The 26,085-nt window shown below is 40.9% G+C and overlaps 1 protein-coding gene across 1 annotated transcript in view; it reads right to left on the bottom strand.

The window, feature by feature from the left end:
* pkd1l1 (polycystin 1 like 1, transient receptor potential channel interacting) overlaps nucleotides 1–26,085 on the bottom strand; it is a 119,592-nt gene that overhangs the window by 76,127 nt on the left and 17,380 nt on the right. The window contains exons 13-24 of the mRNA XM_080214608.1: nucleotides 22,934–23,026; nucleotides 22,504–22,569; nucleotides 19,698–19,898; nucleotides 18,136–18,213; nucleotides 17,872–18,014; nucleotides 16,025–16,145; nucleotides 13,039–13,138; nucleotides 12,524–12,716; nucleotides 11,765–11,821; nucleotides 8,756–8,965; nucleotides 3,646–3,879; nucleotides 962–1,075 (exon numbers count right to left, since the gene is read on the bottom strand). Coding sequence (XP_080070734.1) covers nucleotides 962–1,075; nucleotides 3,646–3,879; nucleotides 8,756–8,965; nucleotides 11,765–11,821; nucleotides 12,524–12,716; nucleotides 13,039–13,138; nucleotides 16,025–16,145; nucleotides 17,872–18,014; nucleotides 18,136–18,213; nucleotides 19,698–19,898; nucleotides 22,504–22,569; nucleotides 22,934–23,026 — 1,610 coding nt within the window. The remainder of the gene's footprint in view (nucleotides 1–961; nucleotides 1,076–3,645; nucleotides 3,880–8,755; nucleotides 8,966–11,764; nucleotides 11,822–12,523; nucleotides 12,717–13,038; nucleotides 13,139–16,024; nucleotides 16,146–17,871; nucleotides 18,015–18,135; nucleotides 18,214–19,697; nucleotides 19,899–22,503; nucleotides 22,570–22,933; nucleotides 23,027–26,085) is intronic.

The following is a 26,085-nucleotide window of genomic DNA, read 5'->3' as shown; positions in this document are numbered from 1 at the left end:
TCTTTTTGTGGATTTTGGTAAGTAGGTAGAAGCGGGCTGTCCGGGATTGGGAGACCACAAGGTTGGAAGCTGTGGGGCGAAGGCAGCTGGAGGAAACGAGGTCGGTAATGATGTTGGAGATAATGGCTTGATTTTCAGTAGTGTGGTCACGGTTCTCATGACCTCATTTCCTCTGGATCTAAAAAGAAGCCTTGCTGTTTCTGATCACTGTCAGACAATACCTATTGAATGAGCATATTCTGTGCCAGTCCAGGACAAAGTCAGGTTTATTTCGGTGAAACTCACTACTAAACAAACATCATTGGTCGCTTAGACCAGGCATTAAATGGCATATGACATGAGTGAAATTTTATACCAATAAGGAGTAAATTTCATGAGAGAAGGAAAAGTGATAAAATTGCTAAGAAAAAGAAATCATGTAATCAATTAAAGTTCCCCCAGTGGGCTAGTGGGTAAAGGGCTGCCCAGTCTACCAGACGGGAAAGTCTAAAATTCTGGGACAGCTATTAAACCCTACCATTCCAGGGTTACAAAGTAGTAAAATAATAAAGAATAAGGATTACAGCACCTTATAAGTATTCAGAAAACCCTGCTGAAAAATATAAACAGAATGAGAACAGGATGAACTTTAGAGTTAATATCTTATCTGTGAAATAGGCCACCACCAGCCACTGAATCTAGGCTCACACATATACAATGGTTACCTGGTTGGGGTGACAGAAAGGTGACAGAGAATTCTTAAAGCAAGTACTAGCAAAACTCAGGGCTTTCAGCAGAGGACAGGATAAGGAATGGGGAAAAAGAGAACAAGGATAACAATTCAAAAAAATGACTAGATTTAGAATGAGATTATCCAGTTCTTCCATGTATTATATGTTACACAAAACATTGGAACTTATAAGCAGAGCATGTCAATAACATTGCTATTATTACTATTTTGTGTCTACTTAATAAAACTTACAATTCTGTCCTTCATTTCAAACTCTATTAGGACTGGTGTTTTGAGCCCCTTAACTTCAACTTTTCTTCTATTTGTACAGTTATACAGAGTCAGATCAGCAACATCATCTTCAATCTACAAAGAAGAAATATTTAAAGCAGAATAGAAATACAGAGCCTCTATTCAGGGGTAGAACTGCCGTATTCTTCACTTCATGCAACTACCAACATTTTCTTTGCCGTATCCCTCTTTTACTGTGCAAATGTACTGGGACTATCTTGCAAACCCCTTTCCACATTTTGAACGTGTCTGATTTTACCCTAACTTAAGTTTATTGTGGGGTTATTCATTGAAGAATCAAATAACCACTACAGTACAGAAGAAGGTTGTTCAGCCTATTGAGTCTAAACTGACTCTCTGAAGAGCATCCTACTCAGCACCCCACCTACTACCCCCATAACCACAAGCATTTACTATAGCTAATGCACCTAACCTACACATCTATAGACATGAGGGCAATTTAATATGTTGAATCTACTTAACCTGCACATCTTTGGACAGTGGGAGGAAACAAGAGCACCGAAAGGAAACCCATGAAAACACTAGGGGAAGGTGTAAACACCAGACAAACAGCCAGCAAGGCCAGAATCAAACCCATGTTCCTGGTGCTGTGAGGTGGCACTGCTAACCACTGTACCACCGTGTTTTCCTTGCTGAACGGCAATGTTTATAACATTTAGCCTTTGATTGACAGGTTGGATATTTTACATGGTTTAACCTCTTTTCTAAACATAGTTCTTACAAAGTGATCGAGATGCATTTAAGCGTGAAGGGAAAGAAAAACAGATAAGGATCTTTGCTAGTGGGCAAGTAATCCATTCCTGTCAATTAAACCACTTAAAATGATGCAGAGACCAGATGCTAACCGTACAATATTGAACGGTACTCCCCAGTGAAACTGACTATCAAAGTACTCCAAATGGGTTTGATAGCAGCTACAGGCTCTAAGAGAAATCTGTCAGGAAATCCTGACAGATAATTTATAAAAGAGCACACTAAAGAGGGGTTTTCACACCTGGGCCAAATCCTATTGTGGAACGGAGTGCTTCAGTGATCTTGAAGGCTTCCGGTGTCCAAGAGGTATGGATGTCAAAATGACAAGGCACTTCAAAGGTTTCAGGCGATAGAGTCAATATTAATTATCTTATCCCAGAATGGTGTCAGAATTCACCATCCTGAAACCGAACAACACCTTTCCCAGAGCAAGAAGGCTAAGTGCAGCCATTAAACCCCCATCCCAAGGGAGAGCCCTGAGGTCAAGCCCTTTCCTTCAGCCAGAGCCCAGCCAATCCCCTGTCACTTGCGGAATTATCCCTCTGCAGCCTGGCAGAGACAGAGGGGAAAATGGGCACAGCCTACCTCCTTGCTACCACCCCCCTCCCAGCTTTCAGGGGTGCAGGACACCAGGTCAGGATGTCACTGCCAGAGTGCCAGGAGGCAATGCAAGGTTGGCACTGGGAGTCCTGAGGGAGGTCCCTTGGTGCCCTCCTTCTGCAGCTCAGTAGTAGCGAAGGGGCACATGGACATACTACCTTACCTCTTGCACCCTCTTGGAGTACAAGGTGCCAGTTTTATATTTCTCAGGACCTGCACCAAAGCCCACCTGGTGCACCTCACTCCAAGAGGAAAGGGGTGGAGTGCATTACAGGAGTCCACGCAATCGGAGATTTTTAAATAGCGGGTTCCCACCCACTCTGGGTGGAACCTGATAGCGGCCAGTGGGGTCAGCCGGGTGCATCAAAATGGGATAGCCACCCGTCAGGAATCCAGGTTTAGGTCTGACTCAATGGGCTGTCGGGATTCCCGCCAAAGGCTAGCAGGCCCAGTGAATCCCTGTTTACATCTACTGGTTCCCCTTGATCCACCCTATTAATTACAAGCTTGAACTCTCCAATAAATGTGTCAAACTGGATTTCCATTTCACATTAACTTGTTCTAATCTTACCATGGCCAGAATTCTCCAACCTCACTCGCGGCTGGGATCCTCCTGTCCCACTGCAGTGAAAGGAGGTTTTGGCTGAGCACAAAATTCTCCATTCTCGCTGGCAGTGGTAGCGGGCCATACGACATCACAGAATTCTGACCCATATTTTTTTCAGTGCACTTTTAACATTTCCCTAATATATTCCAGCATTTTCCCGATGGCTGATGTCAGGATATTTGGTCTGTAAGTCCCTGTTTTCTCTCTCTATCCTTTCTTGAATAGTGGTATTACATTTACTAGCTTACAATCCACAGAGACTATTCCAGAATCTAAGAAAATCATAGCCAGCATCCACTATCTCTTCAGCTATTCTCTTTTACAACCTCAGGTGCAGGTCATCAGGTCCTGGGTTTGTCAGATTTTAAGCCCCAGAGTTTGTTGAATTTTTTTTCTCTCATGATATTAATTTCCTTACTCTTACTGCCCCCTAAGGTTAACTTGTGTCTTCAACTATGAAGACAGACACAAATGTTCATTCAAAGTCTATGCCATTTTCTCATTCTCCACGAAGGGTTTTCCTTTCTCTGCTTCTAAGGGATGAAAGTTCCAACTTAATGTCATCTTGCTGTATTTCACATAAGCACTGGGGAGTGGCCTGCCTGAATGCGGCCATGTACATTCTAATAACAGCACAGAACTTATTTCCAAAATACCGACTGACCTCCATTGGAGACATTCCCCAGAAATATGGGTTTTGTTTGAAGCTGATCAGATGACTTATGATGCAATTGTTACTTTCGCCAGAAATCTGTTTCTCCAGGAAATCAGGAAGGTAAAACGTAGCAGAATGTGTACTCTGCACTGTGTTCTGAAAACCATAGTTTTGAGTAGTCTGGAGCTCCATTAGACTGGTGTTTACATAAAACTCTGACTGATTGTTTATTAACACGTATCTCTGAAAGACAAAAAATTAAAAGAAAGTAATTTCATTGCCTCAAATCCAAAATGAATCGGTTCAGTATAGCCTGCAAAACAAACAAGCTTTTCCTGTAAACCTGCAGAATATTCTATTTTATAACTAGTATCGTTGCCCTGAAAATCTAGTAGTCAGCGATTGCACAATCAGACCTGCTAGGCATCGCTACCACTGTTCCAGTGGTCATACCAGGTTTTTGGGGTTGGATAGAGAGAGGACATGTCCCCTTTACTTCTTGCCCTGCCAATTAATGTTTAGCTCTCATCTAACCCATGTTGCCCTTGTGATGCCTTGCCTTCGCATTGTGGCTTGTTGCCTTTTGTCCCCCTGGAGGTTTTCCATTTTTTATTCATGTTAGTCTTTTTTTGTGCGGAGTGGTAGACAAGGGTACATTTGTGTGATGGGGGAAAAAAGGAAAAGGGGGTTCTTTGGTTCATGGGTACTTGGGGAAATGGAGAAACTTGAGGATTGTTATAGCGAGATCACCTTATATAATGAAAGGTCTGACTGAAAACTGCAATGTGGGAGGGGGATAGGCCCCAGCCCTGTTGCTTGTTGTTCAGGCAGATTTTCACTACTGTTACAGCTCATATATACCAAAAGTTCTGCAGATTTTGGGGGCCAGTATGATTGATTCAACATCATTCCCATTCACATCAAGCACATTTTAATAATCTCTCTGCATTTCAGAGCCACAGTCACTTTTATTGGACCAATATGGGAGTTAAATCACAAGTCCAAAGGTGTGCAAGTTAGGTGGATTGGCCATGCTAAATTGCCCCTTACTGTCTAAAAACATGTTGGTTACTTGGATTAGCCATGGTAAATGTGCACAGTATACTGGGAAATCTGTCAACCAACACCCTCCGACCCCCCACACAGATATCACATCCCCATGCCCTCCCACACTCCCCACTGCTCCACGAGCACTGCCGAGCCCTGCTCCCAGCCACTTGGGGGCCTTCAATGGCCCCCAGTTGCAATGCTGTGGCCATCACTCTTGGTCCCCATTGGTAGGGACCATCTGTGATCCCTACCAATGAGGACTTCCACTGGCAATGTCTGAAACCTAAGTAATCAGAGACTATACCGTCCCCAGCTCACTAAATAAATTTAAATGATCGCATAAATATTAAAATCAGCCTCTCACCGCTGATAATGTCAATAAAAGTGGCTTGGAAAGATCGTAACCTGCTGGATATCAGGCACAATTCTCCTTATTGGCCTCCCGCTTACAGTTCCCATCCCGCTATGCTACTCGATCAGTGTAGCAGGGAAGAAAAATTCTGTCCATAGTATCAACTGCATTTCCATTGTGTAGTACTTTAATCATGTTGTCAAAAGCACAATCAGCTGGCTTTAATGACTTCCATTTCCTTAGTACTGTCCTTTTATATCCATTATATCCGAATTATTTCAAATTGTTTCTATGGAACAGCTGTTAAAATTAGAGATCTGTACTTGCTGCATTTGTTAATTGACCTTACTGAAATAATACATGTTAGCAAATTTCCAAATCTCTGGAACTCCTTACTATATCATAAAATTTATTTTAAAAATGGATCACTTATTAATTTCAATCCCATCTCCTTTAAGAATTATGGGTTGAGAGTAGGTACTTTCATTTGCAAAGTATAGATCTGTCATAACTTTTGTGCTGCCCAGGTCAAGTTCTGTAAGTAGTCTTACAACACCAGGTTAAAGTCCACCTGATGAAGGAGCAGTGCTCCGAAAGCTCGTGCTACCAAAGAAACTTGTTGGACTTTAACCTGGTGTTGTGAGACTACTTACTGTGCCTACCCTAGTCCAACATCTGTAGTTCCACTTCTGGTCAAGTTCTATTATTCCTTGAAGTTTTCTTTTTTCTGCACACATTTATTTTTCAAAACTCTTTATTGCTGCTTGAGGTATTTATAACAATTTACCTTCAGAAGAGTAAAATGATGAAAAAAGGGATAGGACCTATAAAAAGGTGAAAGGGGAAAAGTCTGTGTGGAACCGGAAGACATGGCAGAGGTGCTTAATGAGTACTTTGCCTCAGTATTCACGGTGGAAAGTGATCTGGGAGGTTGTACTACAGGTTTGCGGCAGACTGAAAAGATTGAGTACGTGGATATTAAGAAAGAGGACGTGTTGGAACTTTTAAATTCTATCAAGATAGACAAGTCGCCGGGACCGATGGGATGTACCCCAGGTTATTGTGGGAGGTGAGGGAAGTGATTGCAGAGCCCTGGCGATGATCTTTGCATCGTCAATGGAGACGGGAGAGGTTCCGGAGGATTGGAGGATTGCGGATGTGGTTCCTATTTTCAAGAAGGGGAACAGGGATAGCCCAGGAAATTACCGACCGGTGAGTCTGACCTCAGTGGTTGGTAAGTTGACGGAGAGGATTCTGAGGGACAAGATTTATGAGCATTTAGAGAAGTTTAGAATGATCAGGAATAGTCAGCACGGCTTTGTCAAGGGCAGGTCGTGCCTTACCAGCCTAGTTGAGTTCTTTGAAAATGTGACTGAACACATTGATGAAGGAAGGGCGGTGGATGTGGTTTATATGGACTTCAGCAAAGCGTTTGATAATGTCCCCCATGCAAGACTTCTTGAGAAGGTGAGAGGGGATGGGATCCAAGGGGCTTTGGCCTTGTGGATCCAGAACTGGCTTGCCTGCAGAAGGCAGAGACTGGTTGTGGATGGGTCTTTTCTGCATGGAGGTCAGTCACCAGTGGAGTGCCCCAGGGATCCGTTCTAGGACCCTTGCTGTTTGTCATTTTCATAAATGACCTAGATGAGGAAGTGGAGGGATGGGTTAGTAAGTTCGCCGACGATACGAAGGTTGGTGGTGTTGTGGATGGTCTGGAGGGATGTCAGAAGTTGCAGCGTGACATAGATACGATGCAAGACTGGGCGGAGAAGTGGCAGATGGACTTCAACGTGGACAAATGTGTAGTGGTCCATTTTGGCAGGACCAACAGGATGCAGGAGTACAATATCAAGGGTAGGAGTCTTAGCTGGGTTGAAGAGCAGAAGGATCTTGAGGTCTGGGTCCATAGGACTCTTAAATCGGCCTCGCAGGTGGAGGATGTGGTCAAGAAGGCGTATGGGGTACTGGCCTTCATTAATCGAGGGATTGAGTTTAGGAGTCGGGAGGTAATGCTGCAACTTTATAAGACCCTTGTCAGACCCCACTTGGAGTACTGTGCGCAGTTCTGGTCGCCTCACTACAGGAAGGATGTGGAAGCTATTGAGAGAGTGCAGAGGAGATTTACAAGGATGTTGCCTGGATTGGGAGGCATGCCTTATGAAGATAGGTTGAGGGAGCTAGGTCTCTTCTCCCTGGAGAGACAAAGGTTGAGAGGCGACCTGATAGAGGTTTATAAAATGTTGAGAGGAATAGATAGGGTGGATTCTCGGAGGCTATTTCCCAGGGCTGAAATGGTCACTATGGGAGAACACAGGTTTAAGGTGCTGGGAAACAAGTACAGAGGAGATGTTAGGGGAAAGTTTTTCACTCAGAGGATGGTGAGTGAGTGGAATCGTCTGCCATCAGTGGTGGTAGAGGCGAACTTGCTGGGATCTTTTAAAAGACTTCTGGATGAGTATATGGGATCTAATGGCTTTGGAAGTTACAGATAGTTCTATGGCTTGGTAGGTATAGATGTGATTGGCGCAACTTGTGGGCCGAAGGGCCTGTTTGTGCCGTAGTGTTCTATGTTCTATTTCTCTTGATACATGCTTAGTTTTCCACCTTGCCTTTATAATGAAATTCTTCCACTCTTCCTCAGACACTACTCTCTACACACCTACTTGACCACAATGGTTTCTGTTGCCATTGTTCTATTCTTAGTTGGCTGGAATTAGTTTCTATTTCAGCTTCATTAAAATTTCCTTAAATATGTTCAGAAGTAATATCACTTTTCAAACTTTAAAGGAGTAGCTTTCAATATTCCAGTCACTAAATTTTGTAATACCCTTATTGGCAGTATCCAGGGATAGTCCGAAGCTTTTTCCCAGGGTGAAAGAGTCAATTACTAGGGGGCACAGGTTTAAGATGTGAGGAGCATGGTTTAAAGGAATTGTACGAGAGAGTAGTGGGTATCTGGAACTCACTGCCGGGGGAGGTAGTGGAAACAGATACGGTAGTGACTTTAAGGGGTATTTTGACAAATACAAGAATAGGATAGGAGTAGAGGGATATGGTCCCCGGAAGGGTAGGGGGTTTTAGTTCAGTCGGGCAGCATGTCAGTGCAGGCTTGGAGGGCTGAAGGGCTTCTTTGTTCTTTGGAGCTGATACTGCCCAAGATTCACATTCTGGATGCTTTGCAAATGTCATGTATACCAACTAGATGTATTTCAAATTCCTTTCTTCCCATTGTAGAATATCATTCTAAAATATATAACTTCCAATTGATTCTATGAAGTTAATTTGGAAGAAACAAACATAACGATCAAACAAATATTACACAGAACAATCTTGTAATTGCCAATAAAAATAGAACAACTTAATTATTAACACCACCAATCAACAGGCAATAAATATAATCCTCCAGTGCAACTGATTGTCAATTTAATTAAATTTGAGTCTGAGGAGAAAAAGCAAAAGAACTCTGGCTCCACATATTATAATAAATTTTAAAAAACAGCAATTGTCAGGAAGAGAGTATTATAGTGGAGGGCGGATTATTTCAAGAATCTAATTGAAATGCATGCTAGTAGAGAACCTACAAATAATGAAGAAAAATAGTTGGTTGTAATCCTCAACTACCCTACATCTCTGAAGAATATTACAGCATTTACTCAAGATCTAACCAATAACAGTTCAGACCTCTACGAGGAATCGTGCAGTACTTAAAGATCTTACCAATAGTAGTTCAGTTGTTGTTTTCAGACCTTCAAATAACAAGCTCTTTGACTTTGCTGTGCTGTTGTCAGTTACTCCCATTACATCAGTCACTACAAAGACAATTTTCTTCACTAATTCTTCATGCATTCTGAATTCTCCAGATTCTTTGAAAAGCTTGATCATGTCTTTGACTGTCCTTGTTACAGTTAGTGCACTTTTCAAAGTTACCTTTAATATTTAAATTAAAAAAGATATTTTTAAATTGAAGAAAAAATACTTCATATCATTACTTTTGACTTTCTTTATAAAAATAACAAATCATATCTAAACAGATTCATCTCTAATGTCTAATTATTTTATGAAATCATTAATGATGGAAACACCAGGCAAATTGCTGTAGCCAATCATAAAATTACTAAATGCTTCTTCTCAAATTAATTTACCAGTTAGTTAAATAGCTACGTGAGAGCAAATATTAAATTCAACACAATGTTTAACATACAGGCTTCACAATTAATAAATAGTGAGCAAATATATAATCTATGACTGAACCAGATTTTCAGTTTGAGAACTGCCAATATGATGAATTAACTGATTTCAGCTGACACAAAAGTGGGATACTAAAATTAACCTGAGGTGAGATAGACTGCCCTGGACATCAAGACAGCATTTGACCAAATGTGATATCAAGGAGTTTCAGCAAAACTAGAGTTAATGAGAATTGGGGGAAATTTGTCTCTGGTTGGAATAGCACAAAGCAAGATGATTATGGTGTTTGGAAGTTAATGATTTCAGTTCCAGGATATCACTGCAAGAGTTCCTTGGGATAGTGTCCCAGGTCCGACCATCTTCAGCTGCTTCACCAATGATTTTATCTCCAACATAAGATCAGAATTGGGGATGTTCACTGATGACTGCACAATGTTCAGCATCATTTGAGATTCCTTTGATACTGGAGTAGTCCATGATCATCTTCAACAAGAGAGAATCTAACCATTTTCCTTTGACATTCAATTACATTATCATCGCTGAATCCCTCGCTATCAACATCCTTGGAGGTACCATTGACCAGAACCTTGAACTGGGCCTGCCGGACAAATACTGCGGTTACAAGAACAGGTCAGAAGCCAGGAATCCTGCGGCGAGTAACTGACTTCCTGATTCCCAAAGCCTGTCCACCATTGAAAAGTCACAAGTCAAGAGTGTGATAGAATACTTTCCACTTGCCTGGATGAAAGCTACTCCAACAACACCCAAGAAACTTGACACTAGCCAGGCCAGAGCAGCCCATTTAATTGACATCTCTTCCACAAACATTCACTCCCTCCACCAATGATGCACACTGGCTGCAGTATGTACCACCTACAAGGTGCAGTGCAGGAACTCTCCAAGGCTCCTTGGACAGCACTTTGCAAACCCATGACCACTGTCATCAAGTAGGACAACAGCATCAGACAAATGGGAACACTACCTATAAGTTCCTTCCAAGCCACACATCATCCTGACTTGAAACTCTATTGTATTCCTTCACTATTGCTGGGTCAAAATTCTGGAACTCACTCCCGAACAGCACTATGGGTATATCCACACCAAATGGACTACAGCAGGTGTACCCACCACCTTCTCAAGAATAATTAGGCATAGGCAATAAATTAGGGCGGCACAGTGGTTAGCACTGTTGCCTCACGGCGCCAGAGAGCGGGGTTCAATTCCAGCCTCGAGTGACTGTATGGAGTTTCCACATTCTCCCCATATCTGCGTAGGTGTTCTCCGGGTGTTCTGGTTCCCTCCCACTGTCCAAAGATGTGAGGTTAGGTTGATTGGCCACGCTAAAATTGACCCTTAGTATCAGGGGGATTAAATACGTGGGTTTATGGGGATAGGGCTTGGATGGAATTGTGTTGAGTTGTTGATGCAAGGCTCAATGGGCCAAACAGCCTCTTTTTGCACTGTAGGAATTCTATGATTCTATGAAATGCTGGCGTAGTCAGTGATGCCCACATCCTACGAATAAATACAAGAAGCATCTGAGCATTACAGGGACAGGACAAACCAGTCATTGCAGTTGTTTGCAATCCACTTCATCCTGTTGCTAAGTACATATGTGTAGTCATGTCTTCAGATGATGATTGGATCAGGCTGGTTATGTTCTTCTGCATAGTTAAATCTTGCCCATACTCGTACACACAGTACTAATTCTGAGTGGGTTGTCTTAATTTTGAAACAAATTCACATACAGGGAGCCAAAAAAGGAGCTGTTGTGACAGATGACCCACAGCTTTTCACAAAAGGTTATGCTGCAAGGAGAGTCTTGAAATAGAAAAGTGAGGAAGAGAGGTACAGAGGTGTGGGAAGGTTAATCCAATGAGTTTGGGACTGTAGCAAATGAAGGTTCAGTCATCAACGATGACGTGATTGAAAACGGAAATGGTCAAGAAGCCAAATTTAAGGGAAGGCAGTCATAACCCCCAGTCTGCAAACGTAGGGATGAATGAGGAAATGGGCATGATGCGAGTTAAGAATGGGCAATGGACTTTTGGACTGACATCAAGTTTGAGGAGGATAGAATGCAGAAGACCAGTCAGCAGTGCACTAGAATAGTCAAGTCTGGAGGTAAGGATAGCATGAATGAGGGTTTCGACAACAGATGAGTTGAGGCAGGGGTGAAGCTGGGCAATAAAGTAGTTTATTTATTAGTCACAAGTAAGGCTTACATTAACACTGCAATGAAGTTACTGTGAAATTTCCTCAGTCCCCACATTCCAGTGCCTATTCAGGTCAATGCACCTAACCAGCACGTCTTTCAGTCTGTGGGAGGAAACCGGAGCACCCAGAGGAAACCCATGCAGACACGGGGAGAACATGCAAACTCCACACATACAGTGACCCAAGCTGGGAATCGAATCCGGGTCCATGCCACTGAGGCAGCAGTGCTAATCACTGTGCCAAGGAGGTCGGAAGAATAAACTGGAGAAAAGAATTTTTATTTGATCAAACACATTGTTAAGTGAATGAAAGCTCCTTTACCTCATTGGTTATATTAACAAGGTCATGCAGTACAGATACAGTTTCCACCAAATCCCTCTGGAATGAAAAAAGAAAATCAAGTTTGTACAAAAGGTGTCAACGGTAAACCAAACCTCAACTGTCACCCTTTGAGAAAACCAACAAACACAGTCGCCTAATTTTTGCACAGAATCTGTCGTTATTTCAAAGCTACATTAGACAATGAGGAGAATTCATGTCAAAATCAATTTATTTCCATTCTTATGGTCTCTAATCAGCCTGACTCTTCAGTTATTCTTTTGCCATTTTCGTATTTATAGTTTGGGGTTTTTAATCAACACCAAAACAAAAATGGCATCCAGCTGTATTCAACATATCCGTTTTCCTCAGATAAAGGGAATTTTTAAGAGAGGGGGTTTAATATTCTACGAAACGAGAAACAAATCCTAGCAATATACTATAATTGACACAGGGCTGTATTTAATACAGAATTAGTGGAAAAGGAGTGGAAAAAAATATTCATCTTCTACATTGAGGCATGAAGCGCACTGCACAACTTCTCAACAACTTCGATCATAAGTTGCATTATTCCAGTTAAGGCAATAAAAATTTTAATGTAAAATAGAAATTAAATTGCTGGATTAACAATTACGTTACTGTAATTGTTAATCCAGTCCTGTCCTTAATTCTGGCACAATTACCACAAAAGCAAACATACCACACGTGTTACTCTGAAGAATTAGTATCATCCAAGCAGACACAATTTAAGGTTAACCATACCTGACTAGATATAGTTAGACTGCAAAGAGCTTTTATTAATGCATTTCTGGTCCGCATCTGAAAATCCTTTGTGCTACCTCTCTCTTTATGGAAGCGATAGAGTACCCTGGCCAACAATAGGATGTAATTTCTTGTTTCTTTTTGGTTTCCCATCAGCATGATAATTGAAAGGTTCTGAAGACCTTGCATGTACCTGAATAAGGAGGGAAAGAATTACCTTTACTCAGAGAATTTCTCATGGTGATATACCAGCCTCACCTAATTTCTGTAATGCATAATGTAATACAGTTTAGTCAGTGCACTGATAATTTAATAAAACTAAATATGTAGATGATGACTGTTTTTGAATAAAAATGCTCTGTAATGCTTTGTTGTGTTCATGGGTAAACCAAAATTCTGCCACTTTTCCTGACATGTATCATTTCATTTGCCCTCAGTTTAAACAGTTGCAAAATTAAAATCATCACAGGGGTTGGAAACAAGATTCACTCTTCAGAATGGATTCATTTACTCACAGTTCTTCATCTGTTTTAATGCTTGGCAAAACAATTGGAGTAACTGAACATGGCTTGGTTTTAGATCCAAGTAAATCAGTAATCACAGTGTTGATTGTCACTACAAAAGTAAAGGAATACGAGCAAAGAGACATTTCATCAATTTATTATGGACAGCATGATACAGTAATACAACAGAGTGAAACAAGTAAATATATAATCTTGCACAGAATCTGACAGTGAATAAGGAGGTCTTTCAGCCTACACCAACTACAATCCCACCCAGAGACTATCACCACAACCTCATGCATTTACCCTAGGTAGTCCCCCTGACACTAAAGGGCAATTTAGCATGGTCAATCCACCTAACCCACATATCTTTGGAGTGTGGGAGGAAATCAGAGCACTCAGACGAAATCCACACTGACAATTTGCAAATTCCACATAGACAGTGACCCAAGCCAGGAATTGAACCCACGTCCCTGGCTCAATGATGCAGCAGTGCTAACAACTGTGTCACCGTGCCATACATTGAATTTGGTGTCTTGTTACTGTTTGGGTTACTGGATTGTAACTGGCACGATTCAAATTCCAACCATGCAGCTGGAGAATTTAAATCAAATTAAAACAAATAAACTTTGGAATAAAAAGCTCGTATCAGTAATTGTGACCATGAATGAACAGTTTGTTGTTAAAAACCTATCTGCTTCACAAATGTCCTTTGGAGAAGGAATTCACCTCCCTTTCCAGGCCTCCATTTAACTCCAGATCCACAGAAATATGAACTTCCCTCTGAAATACCTGGCAAGCTAGTAAGTCAGAAATGTACTTAACTATCAGCTTCCCGAGGACAATTAAGGATGGGCAATAAGTGCTGGCCTTTCCAGAGTCACACACAACTATGAATAGATTTAAAAAAACTACAAGAAATTACATTCTTGGTTTTTCAAATATTAAGCTCATGGATGTGCAATTAAGGAAACGTGAAGTCGAAAACAAGAAGAAAAAACAAAGTAAAGCATCAAGTGGTTGATCTCTAAACTTTTCAGCTCCTTTTGCCAAATTCAACTCTTGTTAAAGAAGATTGCACGAAGGCCAGTAGCGCCAGCAGAATATATTAATTTGCTCGAGTTGTTCAAAGATGTAACAAGCAAGGTGGATAATGGGGATCCTGTAAATGTAATATATCTGGACTTCCAGAAGGCATTTTGATAAAAAGGGGTAATACTCGAGGTTAGCTCACATGGAATTAGGTATAATTTATTAGCTTGGATAGCTAACCAACAGAAGGCACAGGGTTGGGATAAATGGGTTGTTCTCTGGTTGGCAGGATGTAACTAGTGGGTGCCACAGGATTCGGTCCTTGACCGAGCTATTTACAATCTATATTAATGATTTGGATGCAGGACTAGTAGGTACCATAGCCAAATTTGCAGATGACACTAAAACAAGTGGGATAATAAGTTATGATAATGGAATTTACAAATGGATATTGATAAGTTAAGTGAATGGAGCAAAATTTTGCCGTTGGAGTTTAACACAGATAAGTGTGAGGTGATCCATTTTGGTAGAAAAAGTACTGAGGCAAATTGTTATCTAAATGGAGAGAAACTTGGGTTTTTTGGTGCAGGAGGTTGTGTAGATACAGTGTGTGTAGATACAGTGTGTGTAGATATGGAATATATAGTGTGTGATAAAGTACATATAGTGTAGGGACTGAATTGTCTATTCCTGCTTCTAGTTTTTATGGTGCAGGATAGTATAGTGCAAAGCCACATAGAAATTCACATGAAACACAAGCAACTTGCTATTGCTAAGATCTTGGATTCTTAACTAAGCCACATCAAATGGCAGTTCTAATGTAGAATTTAATACTACAAATGAATAAACTTCCAACTTAAAAGACCGGAAATTCTCCTTCAATGATCATGAATTAAAAGATTAACTTGTGGTAGGTTTTTTCACACCTGAACTTACTAAAAAATATGTTATTATTATTGTTTATATCTTAAATGCATTGAATGAGCCTTAAAGGGAAGTTTAGGAGATGACAATATTTTAAATCAATTTTGGAAAGATTATATTAGGTCTGTTAACCACCACCCATCCCTCCTCCAGCTATTCGCTCAGTAAATGAACAATCTTAGGATCCTACTGTTATCAGACAACAAATTTTATGAAATTGGGCACACAAAATGGAAGCAGACTAAAGTTACACTCAGAGCCTCTCCACTAAAAATCACAAAGCAGCGGGCACCGATCAGTAGGCAAGAGCATGCTTTTAGAATGCAAATGAGGGCTAGCACATAAGGGAAGCTGGACAGGGTGGCACCTACAGGAACTAAAATCTCCACCCCCATCAAAATCAGCACTTCTAAAACAGTCAAACAACCCATGGAGACACCTAAAATTAGCATAGCTAAGGAAACGTCTCTGGCCCCTCAAACCTCTTTGAGATGAATAACACACCTATGGTTCAAACCCCAGAGATTCTTGACCATTAATAACCAATCAGACAAAAACGATTAATACACACCTAAAACAATTGCTCTAACACTCGAAAACATCGAGACAGGATGGCTGAAGTCAAATACTGTAAATAAAGGATTAGCATTTGAATTGCGTACTACAGCGAAGTTCAGGTATAACTGTAGCCCGTTGTGGGGGAGTCTTTAGTGTGCTTTCGGGACAGTCCGATTGTATGCCCTGACTGCACCTCCGTCGACGTAAAAGAAAATAAAGCTGTGCTGCTATTGAACTACACCCTGAGTCCATAGTGGTCGTTTCGCCCACTCGCGCTAACAGTACTTTATCCAAAGCTGAGTTTCAAACTCCTGTAATCCAGACCACTGTTTTTCAACATGTACAACAGGCCTGCTTCTCCTGCTGAATTCTCAACCACGCCTTCACCACCTCTGCATTTCTCAAGACATAATTAGGCACCCCAACACACTGTTTATATCAAATTCTCAATGTAATTGGAAGCTGTTATTTAGATGAGACTTACACTTATATCCATCAGTTGCTTCACCAGCAGGCAAATTAAAATAGTACTCATGATCCCTTCCATCATATAGGACGGTTTCAGTTGAATTGCCAATGCTGTAGCTGTACTCATAATGCAGATCCTACAATGAGATGAAAAATTTCCAGTCCAAACACAATAGTTTCAAGACATCAATTTAGTTCATCAGAGTTGGCAAGATAACTAATAAAAGTACATTGTTCTGAATCCTGAGAAGTGCACAATACAGGGTCATAGGATGTACGAGTTGGGAACAAGAAATATCAAAGAAAGCAGAACTCAGTATGACCCAATATTGCAGGACTTAAAAATCAAAGCCAAGAATCTTCTGTTTACTTCACTGCATGAGCAAATAATAGAAAGACTGTCAGAAGCAAACATTAAAGGCCTGGTTCACCACAATCAATGTTATTTAAGGTCCACATTATATTGGAATGACAATCATTTTTGCCAAATGCCAGTGTTTAGTTACAAAGGATCATTTTTATATCTTTACTATATATATCATTTCAATGTTCCTATTTTTGATTGGCCAACATATCTCAGGAGAGCACTGAAGGTAATTGTTGTATTTTGAAAATAGTAGGTCATACTACTGTGAGAGTATTGAATGATCTCCCTGGGGAGGCAATTGCCTAGTGGTATTATCACTAGACTATTAATTCAGAACTCAGCTAACGTTCTGGGGATTCAGGCTCAAATCCTACCACAACAGATGGAAATTGAATTTGATTTCAATAAAAAAAATCTGGAATTCAGAATCTATTGATGACCATGAAACCATTATTGATTTGTTGGAAAAACCCATCTGATTCACTAACGCCTTTTAGGGAAGGAAATCTGCCATCCTTACCTGGTCTGGCCTACATGTAACTCCAGAGCCATAGCAATTTGATTGATTCTCAACTGTCCTCTGAACAAGCACAGCTAGGGATGGGCAATAAATGCTGGCCAGTCAACGACACCCATGTCCCACAAGTGGATAGAAAAATAATATTAATGTTGTAATTATAGTGAAGATACTATATCACAGGAATGTTGAACTTAAGCTACATGGGGCAAATTTAGGTGGCAAATGACTAAAATATCTCATAATCCCTTAATTTAGAAACAAAATGTCTTGAATGTTGGAAATCAGAAAATGTGGGAATATTCTTTGGGTCTGGCAGCATCTGCGGAGGTAGAAATCATAGATGTTGCTGGAATGACTGAGTATTTCTAGCATTGTCTGTTTTATTCCATAATCCCTTAAAACTGGAATGCTGACAATGGATACCTTTGATAAAAACTATGTTCTAAATAATTATTAATTTTGAGTTGTTGAAAGCCACTGAACAGTGGTAAAAACAGAAGAATTACCCTGAAAGGGCACACAACCAACATTTTGGGGAAATCAGATTTTATTCTTCACCATTTAAAAGGGAGAAGATGGTGGAGCATTTCTTCAAGGTCTGAGTGGTAACATTGTGTACTCTGATATGTTCCAATCTAGAAAGCTAGTCGGTGAAGGAGGACTCTGGAATCAGTCATTTATTTACAGAGTATAACGTGGCAAACACACACTTCCTAACTCAATCACGCCACAGTTTCATTAAGTGTTTCATTACCTGCGCTCATGTTAAACCAGAAGTAATGCTCTCCACCTGTTTATAATTAAATACAATTACATTTGATTTGATTTGATTTATTATTGTCACATGTATTAGCATATAGTGAAAAGTATTGTTTCTTGTGCACTACACAGACAAAGAATACCGTTCATAGAGAAGAAAACGAACTACAGTTCACAGAACTGAAGTGGTGACTTTTTTTTTACACTACAAACTCACCTTCCTCCCAGAAGTACAGAACATGCTATAATGGGTCAGAATCTCTGATCCAATGCTGGGTCGCACTTCACATGTCAAACCTCGAGGAGCTTCATTAATGAAGAGGAGTAGCTGTGCTTTTCCTGTTTCACTCTGGTCTTTGACTGAAGAAGCAGACAGTGTATAGGAACAACAACATAAAATTTTACAATCTCAGCAAAAACACAATTTCTGTGGGCATAAAACCAAAGTGGAGTTCAAAATGCTTACAGTATTCTCACTTACCAACAATGACTTCTATCATGTAAATCTTCTTACTTTTTAGGCTGAAAGGTTTAAATGTTAAAGTTTGTGATTTTATACCTGTGGAAAAAGGCGAAGCGATGACTAAGTTATTGTTGCTGTAGCAGAAAAGCAAAAACTTATTTGCTCAACACAACACTGTTATTCACAGCTAAAATAAAGTGAGTGTTAATTATAACCAAATATTAAAATGAAATTATTTAGCATTTCAATCATTTTAACTTGATCTTATTTGCTGTCTAGTTTTCCAGTTTTCTCTGCCGGCACTGCATCCTCTCCTGAATGCGGTAACTGATACAAGAATACAGCTCCATAAACACCAGTTACGCTCCAATTGTTCACATGGGTTTTCATTCTTGATATGTGAACTTAAAAGCTGAGTATCAGAAAGATGGCAATGCGAGGGAGCTGAGGGCATCAAATCTAAAACCAATTTTGAAGTCTAATAAAAAGATAGGCACCAAGTCAGTTGGTATTGCATTCTACTAATTTTCAAAAACTACAGCCTTCGTAATGGATTTAATGGATTCACAAGGTGGCTAGAAGTAGCACTTGGGCAAATGAGATCGAAGGTTGTGGGGAGAAAGCAGGATTATTGAGTTGAACGATCAGCCATGAATGTGATGAATGGCGGAGAAGGCTTGAAGGGCCAAATGGCCTCCTCCCGCTTCTATCTTTGATGCCGATGTCTAACTTTCTAATGTCCACAGGTTGGTTCGCTGGCATGGGCATTACATGGCTACACATGGCAGCCTGAGCTGAAAGGTTGCTAACCCAGTTAGTCCAGGGAAAGAAATAGGTTACTAAACCAGCAAATTGTCTAAAAGAAGCATTCCTTCTGCAGCCGTTCATTCCACTTTAATGGGCAGAAATCTACTAAGTTGGCTGGAACTGGACAAGAGCCTATGCTACACTGCAAGCTTCACAATGGACTGCTGAATGCACATCCTTATTCCAGCAATTGCCAGAGCAGAACCAATGAATCAAAGAATCCATAAACTGAGGCATCCCAAGCTATGTTTCCCTCAGTGAGCATTGATATATGTTAGACAGAAATATGCCAGGTCAGATCATAGCAGAAGAGGAGTATAACTCAAGAGTCCAGGTGAAGGTTAAAGGTTGGTGAAAGTAATTTTTTTTTTGGTGCCTTTTGCATCAGAAGGGCCATAGACTCAGCCATTTCCTCTTCCTAAGCAGGAAACGATTAGACAGGCCAACCTGTTGGACCATCTCTGACCTTCTTTCTGATACCAAGACTATATCAGGCACTCTATACTCCATGAGCTTGTCGACGCTTGCCAGTGGCACAGAAATCAGGGAATAGCTCCCTGTTTCAAATAAATTTGCTACCAAATAAACCTGTTGGACTTTAACCTGGTGTTGTGAGACTTCTTACTCTGGAATACTCACCATGGTAGTAGTAGTGAAGGTTCCCGGATGGCGCATCTCAGCACTTACATTGGAACGCACCATTCATATTTATGTGGAAAAGTACCTTAATACACGTCACATTTTGTTCCCTTTCCTGTTTTCAAACTATTTACCTGTTGTGGTGTATGTTTCAAATTTCATATCATTAATGGCTACTTTTGTCCACTCTATCATGGGAATGGGTTTTAATGCAGGTGGAGGCTGTATGTCTGGAAGAACATCATCACCATCTCCTTCTTCTGATCCAAAACTGGATCCTCCAGATGGATTTGTACCAGTCCCAGAGCCTAAGCTACTCCCACTGGATCCACCTCCTGTAAAACAAATTACAATAGTTTAAAAAAATCAAAAATGAATCTTGAAGTGAAGCATTGATTTAATCGAACCATAGAATGATTATAGCACAAAATTAGACTTTTCAGCCCATTCTGTCCACGCCATCTCTCTGCAACAGCATTACAGCTCATTGCATTTACTTCCCTTTCTCTCTGGTCCTGCAGTGCTTTGTCTTCAGTTGCTTATCCGACTCCCCTTTCAAAGGCCCAACTGTATTTGCCTCACCACACTCTTAAGTAATACTTTTCAAACAACTTGGTGCATAAAAAATGCTCCTCTTGCCATCATCAGTTCCTTTGCCAATCCTGTTTCATCTGCGCCCTCTGGTTCTTGACCTTTCCACCAATGGGCAGCTTTTCTATATTTAGTCTGTCAAGATCTTCATAATTTGAACACTGCTCACAAAAACATGTTGAGCAAACCATTTTTGAATTTAGTTATCGATGTATACTATAATAACTGATATCATGAAAATGTGTCATGTCACAAAGTTATTAGAAAAACTGGATCCCAACTCACTCCAGTCTCAGAAGCAAAATCATGTTTCTCTACAAAGAAGGTATCCTTTCAAATTACAGAACTCCTACAATGCAGAAAGAGGCCATTCGGCTCATCAAGCCAACACCAAAACAATCCCATCCAGGCCCTAACCGCATAACCCCACTTTATTATCCTGCTAGCCCACCTGAAACTAAGGGGGTGATTTTATCATTGTGTAGCGTCCGTTTGGTAAATTTGATAAGGTCGGGCGTGAGGTGAGCAGCGCGATCTGCGCCTGCTTCCATATCAGTTCACACTTTACCAAGGCCCAAAAATGGGCCATGATTGGGAACCCGCCTAAATAGGCACAATGTTCATTTAAATAAATCTGCATGTCAATTTAGCATGGCCAATCAACCTAACCTGTACATCTTTGCCGTGTGGGAGGAAACTGGTGCACTCGGAGGAAACCCACGCCAACAGAGGGAGAATGTGTAAACTCCACACAGACAATGACCCAAGACCAGAATTGAACCTGATGCTGTGAGGCACCAGTGCTAACCACTGTGCCACCCCAAATAATACACATAATACATCATGCTCAGCAATAAATTGTACTTGTAAATTTATGCTTCCAAGAATTCACTGGAAAGTCTCTCAACTACCTGTTAATTTATGATTTACCTGACATGATGTGCACAATGCTCATTTCTGCAGGACTCATAAGCCATTTAACCAAGTGCAAAAAGCTTGGAAGTGGTTGCAGAGCCGAGTCTAAAGGGTCTCAAGTATGCACAAATTTCCTACTGGAATTTAACTGACTAAAACAGCAGAGGTTAACAGGGTGGACAACTGATACTCTTCCGATTGTCTGTCAATCTAGGGCTATTCTATCCCTTAGAGTTTTGACCTTATCAGAAGCCAGTGCCAGTCCACTCATAAGTCAATCTGGCTGATCAATAATCACCAGTGACACACGGATCAGCCTGGCCAGGTAAGAAGTTTCAACATCAGCCAGAACTGTTGACTTTATTTCTAATTTCTAATCAGCAAACTTTCTGTTTTCAAGCACCTGAACCCCAAACAAATCCTGCTAATCTTCCCTTCTTAAAGGACAATCGGCATGTGCTGAACTGAGACGACAAGATCGCCTAAACATGAAATCTTCATAGGATTGAAATTGGCATATTTAAGGAGGGATAGTGCTGCTGAATGTAATGGTCAATAAAACTGATGTGGAGCTGTCACAGGTTTAAGTGTGAATCTATCTGGTGTCTGATTTAGGCTGCACTGGGCAGCGAGAGCCAGAATCAGGGCAGAGGTCCCCACTTGGCGGATGTCATTCCAGATGGAAAAATAAATTATAATGTTTTTAAAAATTCATTTACAGGATATGGGCAGCGCTGGCTTGACCAACATTTATTTCTCATCCCATGTCCTCGAACTGACTAGCTTACTAAGCCATTTCGGAGTCAATTATATTGCTACAGATCTGGAGTCACTTGTAAGCCAGGCCAGATTAAGGCTGGCAGAATTCCTTCCTCAAAAGACATTAGTGAATCTAACAATCAACAATAGGGGTCATCATTATAGATTTTTATTGAATTGGAAATCCATCATCTGGTGTGGTGGCATTTGAACCCCAGAGCATTACTCTGGGTCTTTGGATTATGAGCCCAGTGACAATAGCAGCATAAAGGCATGCTGTATTCAATGACGGATGGTTGTAAACATATAAGGAATAGGCATACAATGCAATGGCAGACACTTAACATTTCCATTCCCAAAGAATCACTGTCAATGACATTTCAAACTCTTCAGAACTTATTGGGTTAGTTATCAGTTTTATTTCAGTTAATGACGAAGTATTTCAAAGATATGGAAGAAAAGGCAGATCTTTGAAAAAAATCTACTGTCATCATTCAGACTTTGATTTTTGATTTAATTTACTGTTGTCACATGTATTGGGATACAGTGAAAAGTATTGTTTCATGTAGCTGAAGGATGAGGCACAGCAAGGGACACAAGTATGAAATTTTGTTTAATTCTATTAATCAGATACAGGCAAACTAATTCTATTCTACTCAAACAATCTGACCATACCTTGAAATCCTGGCCTCCCACCAGACCCAGAGGTTCCTTCTACAGTGTTATAATGTGTATCAAACTCTGTATAAAGAGGAAATAATACATGATATATTCAAAATAAAACAGAACCTGTAGAGATTACATAATTTAGACTGGAATTACTAATAGTTTTGCAATATTTTCCTTAATGATTGCTCAAAATGCATTGGTAGGTTGGTTACATTAGCAAACCAGCTGTTTTCAGGTTCAAGAAGCAGACAGCTACTCCAGTTTGGTACAGGGTTTTGTAGACACAAACCAACATGCAGCAGTGACTTAAAGTCTGAAACTGATACACTGGCTGGAATTTTACTGCCTCACCCGCCCCAGAATCGAGCCCAAACAAGATCGTAAAATCCAACCCACCAAGTCAGGTTCACCACGACGAATTGGTGATATCCCTAACCTGAATAATCAGTGGAGTTCTCTGTTGCATTTGAAGAACCTTCTCCAAAGACACTTCCACTAATACTCACATTGACCTGGCTGCTGCCAATTGCTGAAAATTGAAAAAAGAAGAGTCAAAGACTGAGACAAGGACGTAGGGAGCTTTTAGTGGCTCAAAATCTTAATCTATCTCAACAAAAATCAGCTGAAAGGATAAGTTGAACAACAAATGGAAAAACGTTCTACAAATATTCCCATTCTCAATGATCGTCCTCACAATTTACATTACAATCAAGTTTCATGACATCTGAAATTTTGAAAATGTGGAACATATGCAGATAAAAAAAAAGCAGTGGTTCTTGTACTGACCCCAGGTGAGGCCAAATATATATGTTGCATCAGTCTGAAGAATAACTGTTCCCCACTGTTCCCTGTGTTTGTCAACATCAGCTACTGTCTCTTTTATTAATTGGGCTTGAGTTTCAGACACTATTACACGGCACTTTATCAAACACCTTTTGAAGGTCCATGCACATAGCATTACTCTCATTTAGTTAGTTTTGGTTAGTTTAACGTCTGTTGTAGGTAAAATGTTAGAATCCGTCATCAAGGAGGAAATAGCGAGGCATCTTGAGGGGAATTGCTTGATAGAGCAAACGCAGCACGGTTTCGTTAAGCGGAAGTCGTGTCTGACAAATTTATTGGAGTTCTATGAGGATGTGTCTAGGGCGGTGGATAGAGGAGAGCCAGTGGATGTGGTCTTTCTTGATTTTCAGAAGGCGTTTGACAAGGTACCTCACAAGAGGTTATTGCAGAAGGTAAGGGGGCGTGGATAGAGGACTGGTTGTCAAATAGGAGGCAGAGAGTGGGGGTCAATGGGTGCTATTCGGATTGGCGGTTGGTGACTAGTGGAGTGCCCCAGGGGTCGGTGCTGGGGCCTCAGCTATTTACCATTTATATAGATGATCTGGAGGAGGGAACCGAGTGTATGGTGTCGAAATTTGCTGATGACACCAAGATTGGTGGAACGGCAAATTGCGTGGAGGGTGTGGAGAGTCTGCAGAAGGATCTAGATAGGCTGGGCGAATGGGCCAGGAAATGGCAAATGGAATTTAATGTTGGCAAGTGCGAGGTGGTCCACTTTGGTAGGAATAATGGTAGGAAGGACTATTACTTATGTGGCGAAAAACTGCAGCAGGCAACGGTGCAGAGGGACCTCGGGGTCCTTGTGCATGAGTCGCAAAAACCCAGCCTGCAGGTGCAGCAGGTGGTCAGGAAGACGAATGGGACGCTGGCCTTCATAGCAAGGGGGATTGAATATAAAAGTAGGGAGGTCTTGCTGCGGCTGTATAGGGCATTGGTGAGGCCGCAGCTGGAATACTGTGTGCAGTTTTGGGCGCCGTACTTACGCAAGGATATTTTGGCCTTGGAGGGAGTGCGGAGGAGGTTTACTAGGCTGATACCGGAGTTGAGGGGGTTGAGCTATGAGGAGAGGCTGAATAAACTAGGCTTGTACTCGTTAGAGTTTAGAAGAATGAGGGGAGATCTCATTGAGACATATAAGATGATGAATGGGATGGATAGGATAGAGGTGGAGAGACTCTTCCCGCTCAGAAAGGACAGTAGGACTAGGGGGCACAGCCTCAAGATAAAGGGGGGGCGCGGTTTAGAACGGAGTTGAGGAGGAACTTCTTCACTCAAAGGGTGGTGAATCTCTGGAATTCTCTGCCCGTTGAAGTGGTGGAGGCTGCCTCGCTAAATATTTTTAAGACGCGGGTTGATGGGTTTTTGATAAGCGAGGGCATTAAGGGTTATGGGGAGAGGGCGGGAATGTGGAACTGAGCCACAACAGATCAGCCATGATCTTATTGAATGGCGGGGCAGGCTCGAAGGGCTAGATGGCCTACTCCTGCTCCTATTTCTTATGTTCTTATTAACCATCTCCGTTACCTCACCAACAAATGTCATCAAGATAGTGAAACACAAGTTCCCTTTAAAAAAACCCCATGCTGGTTTTCCTTAATTAATCCATACTTGTCAAAACCCAAGCTGGTTTGCATTAATTAATCCATACGTGTCTTACTGTGCATTAATTTAGTCTCAGGTTATTGTTTCTAAAAACTTTCTCACCAGCGAGATTAAATTAATTGGCCTAAAAATGCTGGATTTATCTTTACAGTGTTTTTGGAACAAGGGTGCTATACATACAATTCTGATACTACGCAGTATCTGAGAAAGATTGAAAAGTTATGGCCAGTTGCTCTGCAATTTCCACCTCAGCTCCCCCCACATCATCATCTTTAAGTATAATCAGTCTTTCTAACGCTTCCTCTTTATCCAGAATCTTAACTATTTACTATTTTGCTATGACTTGAACAATACCTTCCATGTTAAAGTTTAACATGTAACTCTTTACGTGTTAAAGAGTTACTTTACTCCATGGCAAAGTACTTACTGTATTTCTCAGACACACCTCTGCCTCCATGCATACATCTCCTCTTTTTGGTCTCTAATCAACTCCACGCATTTTCTTACTACATTTTTACTGTTTATGTGCAGATGGAATACTTTTGGAATCCCTATTACTTCAGCTGCCAGTCTTTTCTCTCTTTGCCTCTCAACATTTTAGTTTAATTTCCTCTCTAGACCTTCTAAATTCAGCCAAACTTTCACCTGTGTTATCGATCTGACAAAGCAAATGCTACTTTTTTTCTGCTTCATCTCACTCTCTCGCTCTTTTATCATCCAGAAAGCTACAGCTTTTATTGCCTTATCTTTCCCACTCATGGGAATGTGCCTCGACTGTACCTGAACCATCTTCGCATTAAAGGCAATGCATTGATCCATTATATGCACCGATTGACACTCAATCCATTTCATTTTCCAGAACCAAGTTACAGAAAATTCAGAAACTCTTTCCTCTTTTCATTACGATCCCGGACAGGACAATTAAAATGCCAATTGAAATTGTTCTATAGTTTTTGCACTGTTCTGTTATTTCCTTGCATATTTGCTTCTCTATTCACTATTAAGTGGCCAATAGAATGCATCCAACTTCTACCGTTTGACTATTTTTCATTGTGCTGTTTGATAACACTGTCCACACCACCTTCCATCACTTTTCTGATGATTAAGAGTAGGCTGATGGAGTGGTAATTAACTAGATTGGAT

The sequence above is a fragment of the Carcharhinus amblyrhynchos genome, chromosome 2 (genome assembly GCF_965287045.1).
Source record: "Carcharhinus amblyrhynchos chromosome 2, sCarAmb.v2.hapA, whole genome shotgun sequence".
NCBI lineage: Eukaryota > Metazoa > Chordata > Chondrichthyes > Carcharhiniformes > Carcharhinidae > Carcharhinus > Carcharhinus amblyrhynchos.
Note: the sequence above shows the minus strand (reverse complement) of the source record. Positions and strands in the feature narration are given on the sequence as shown.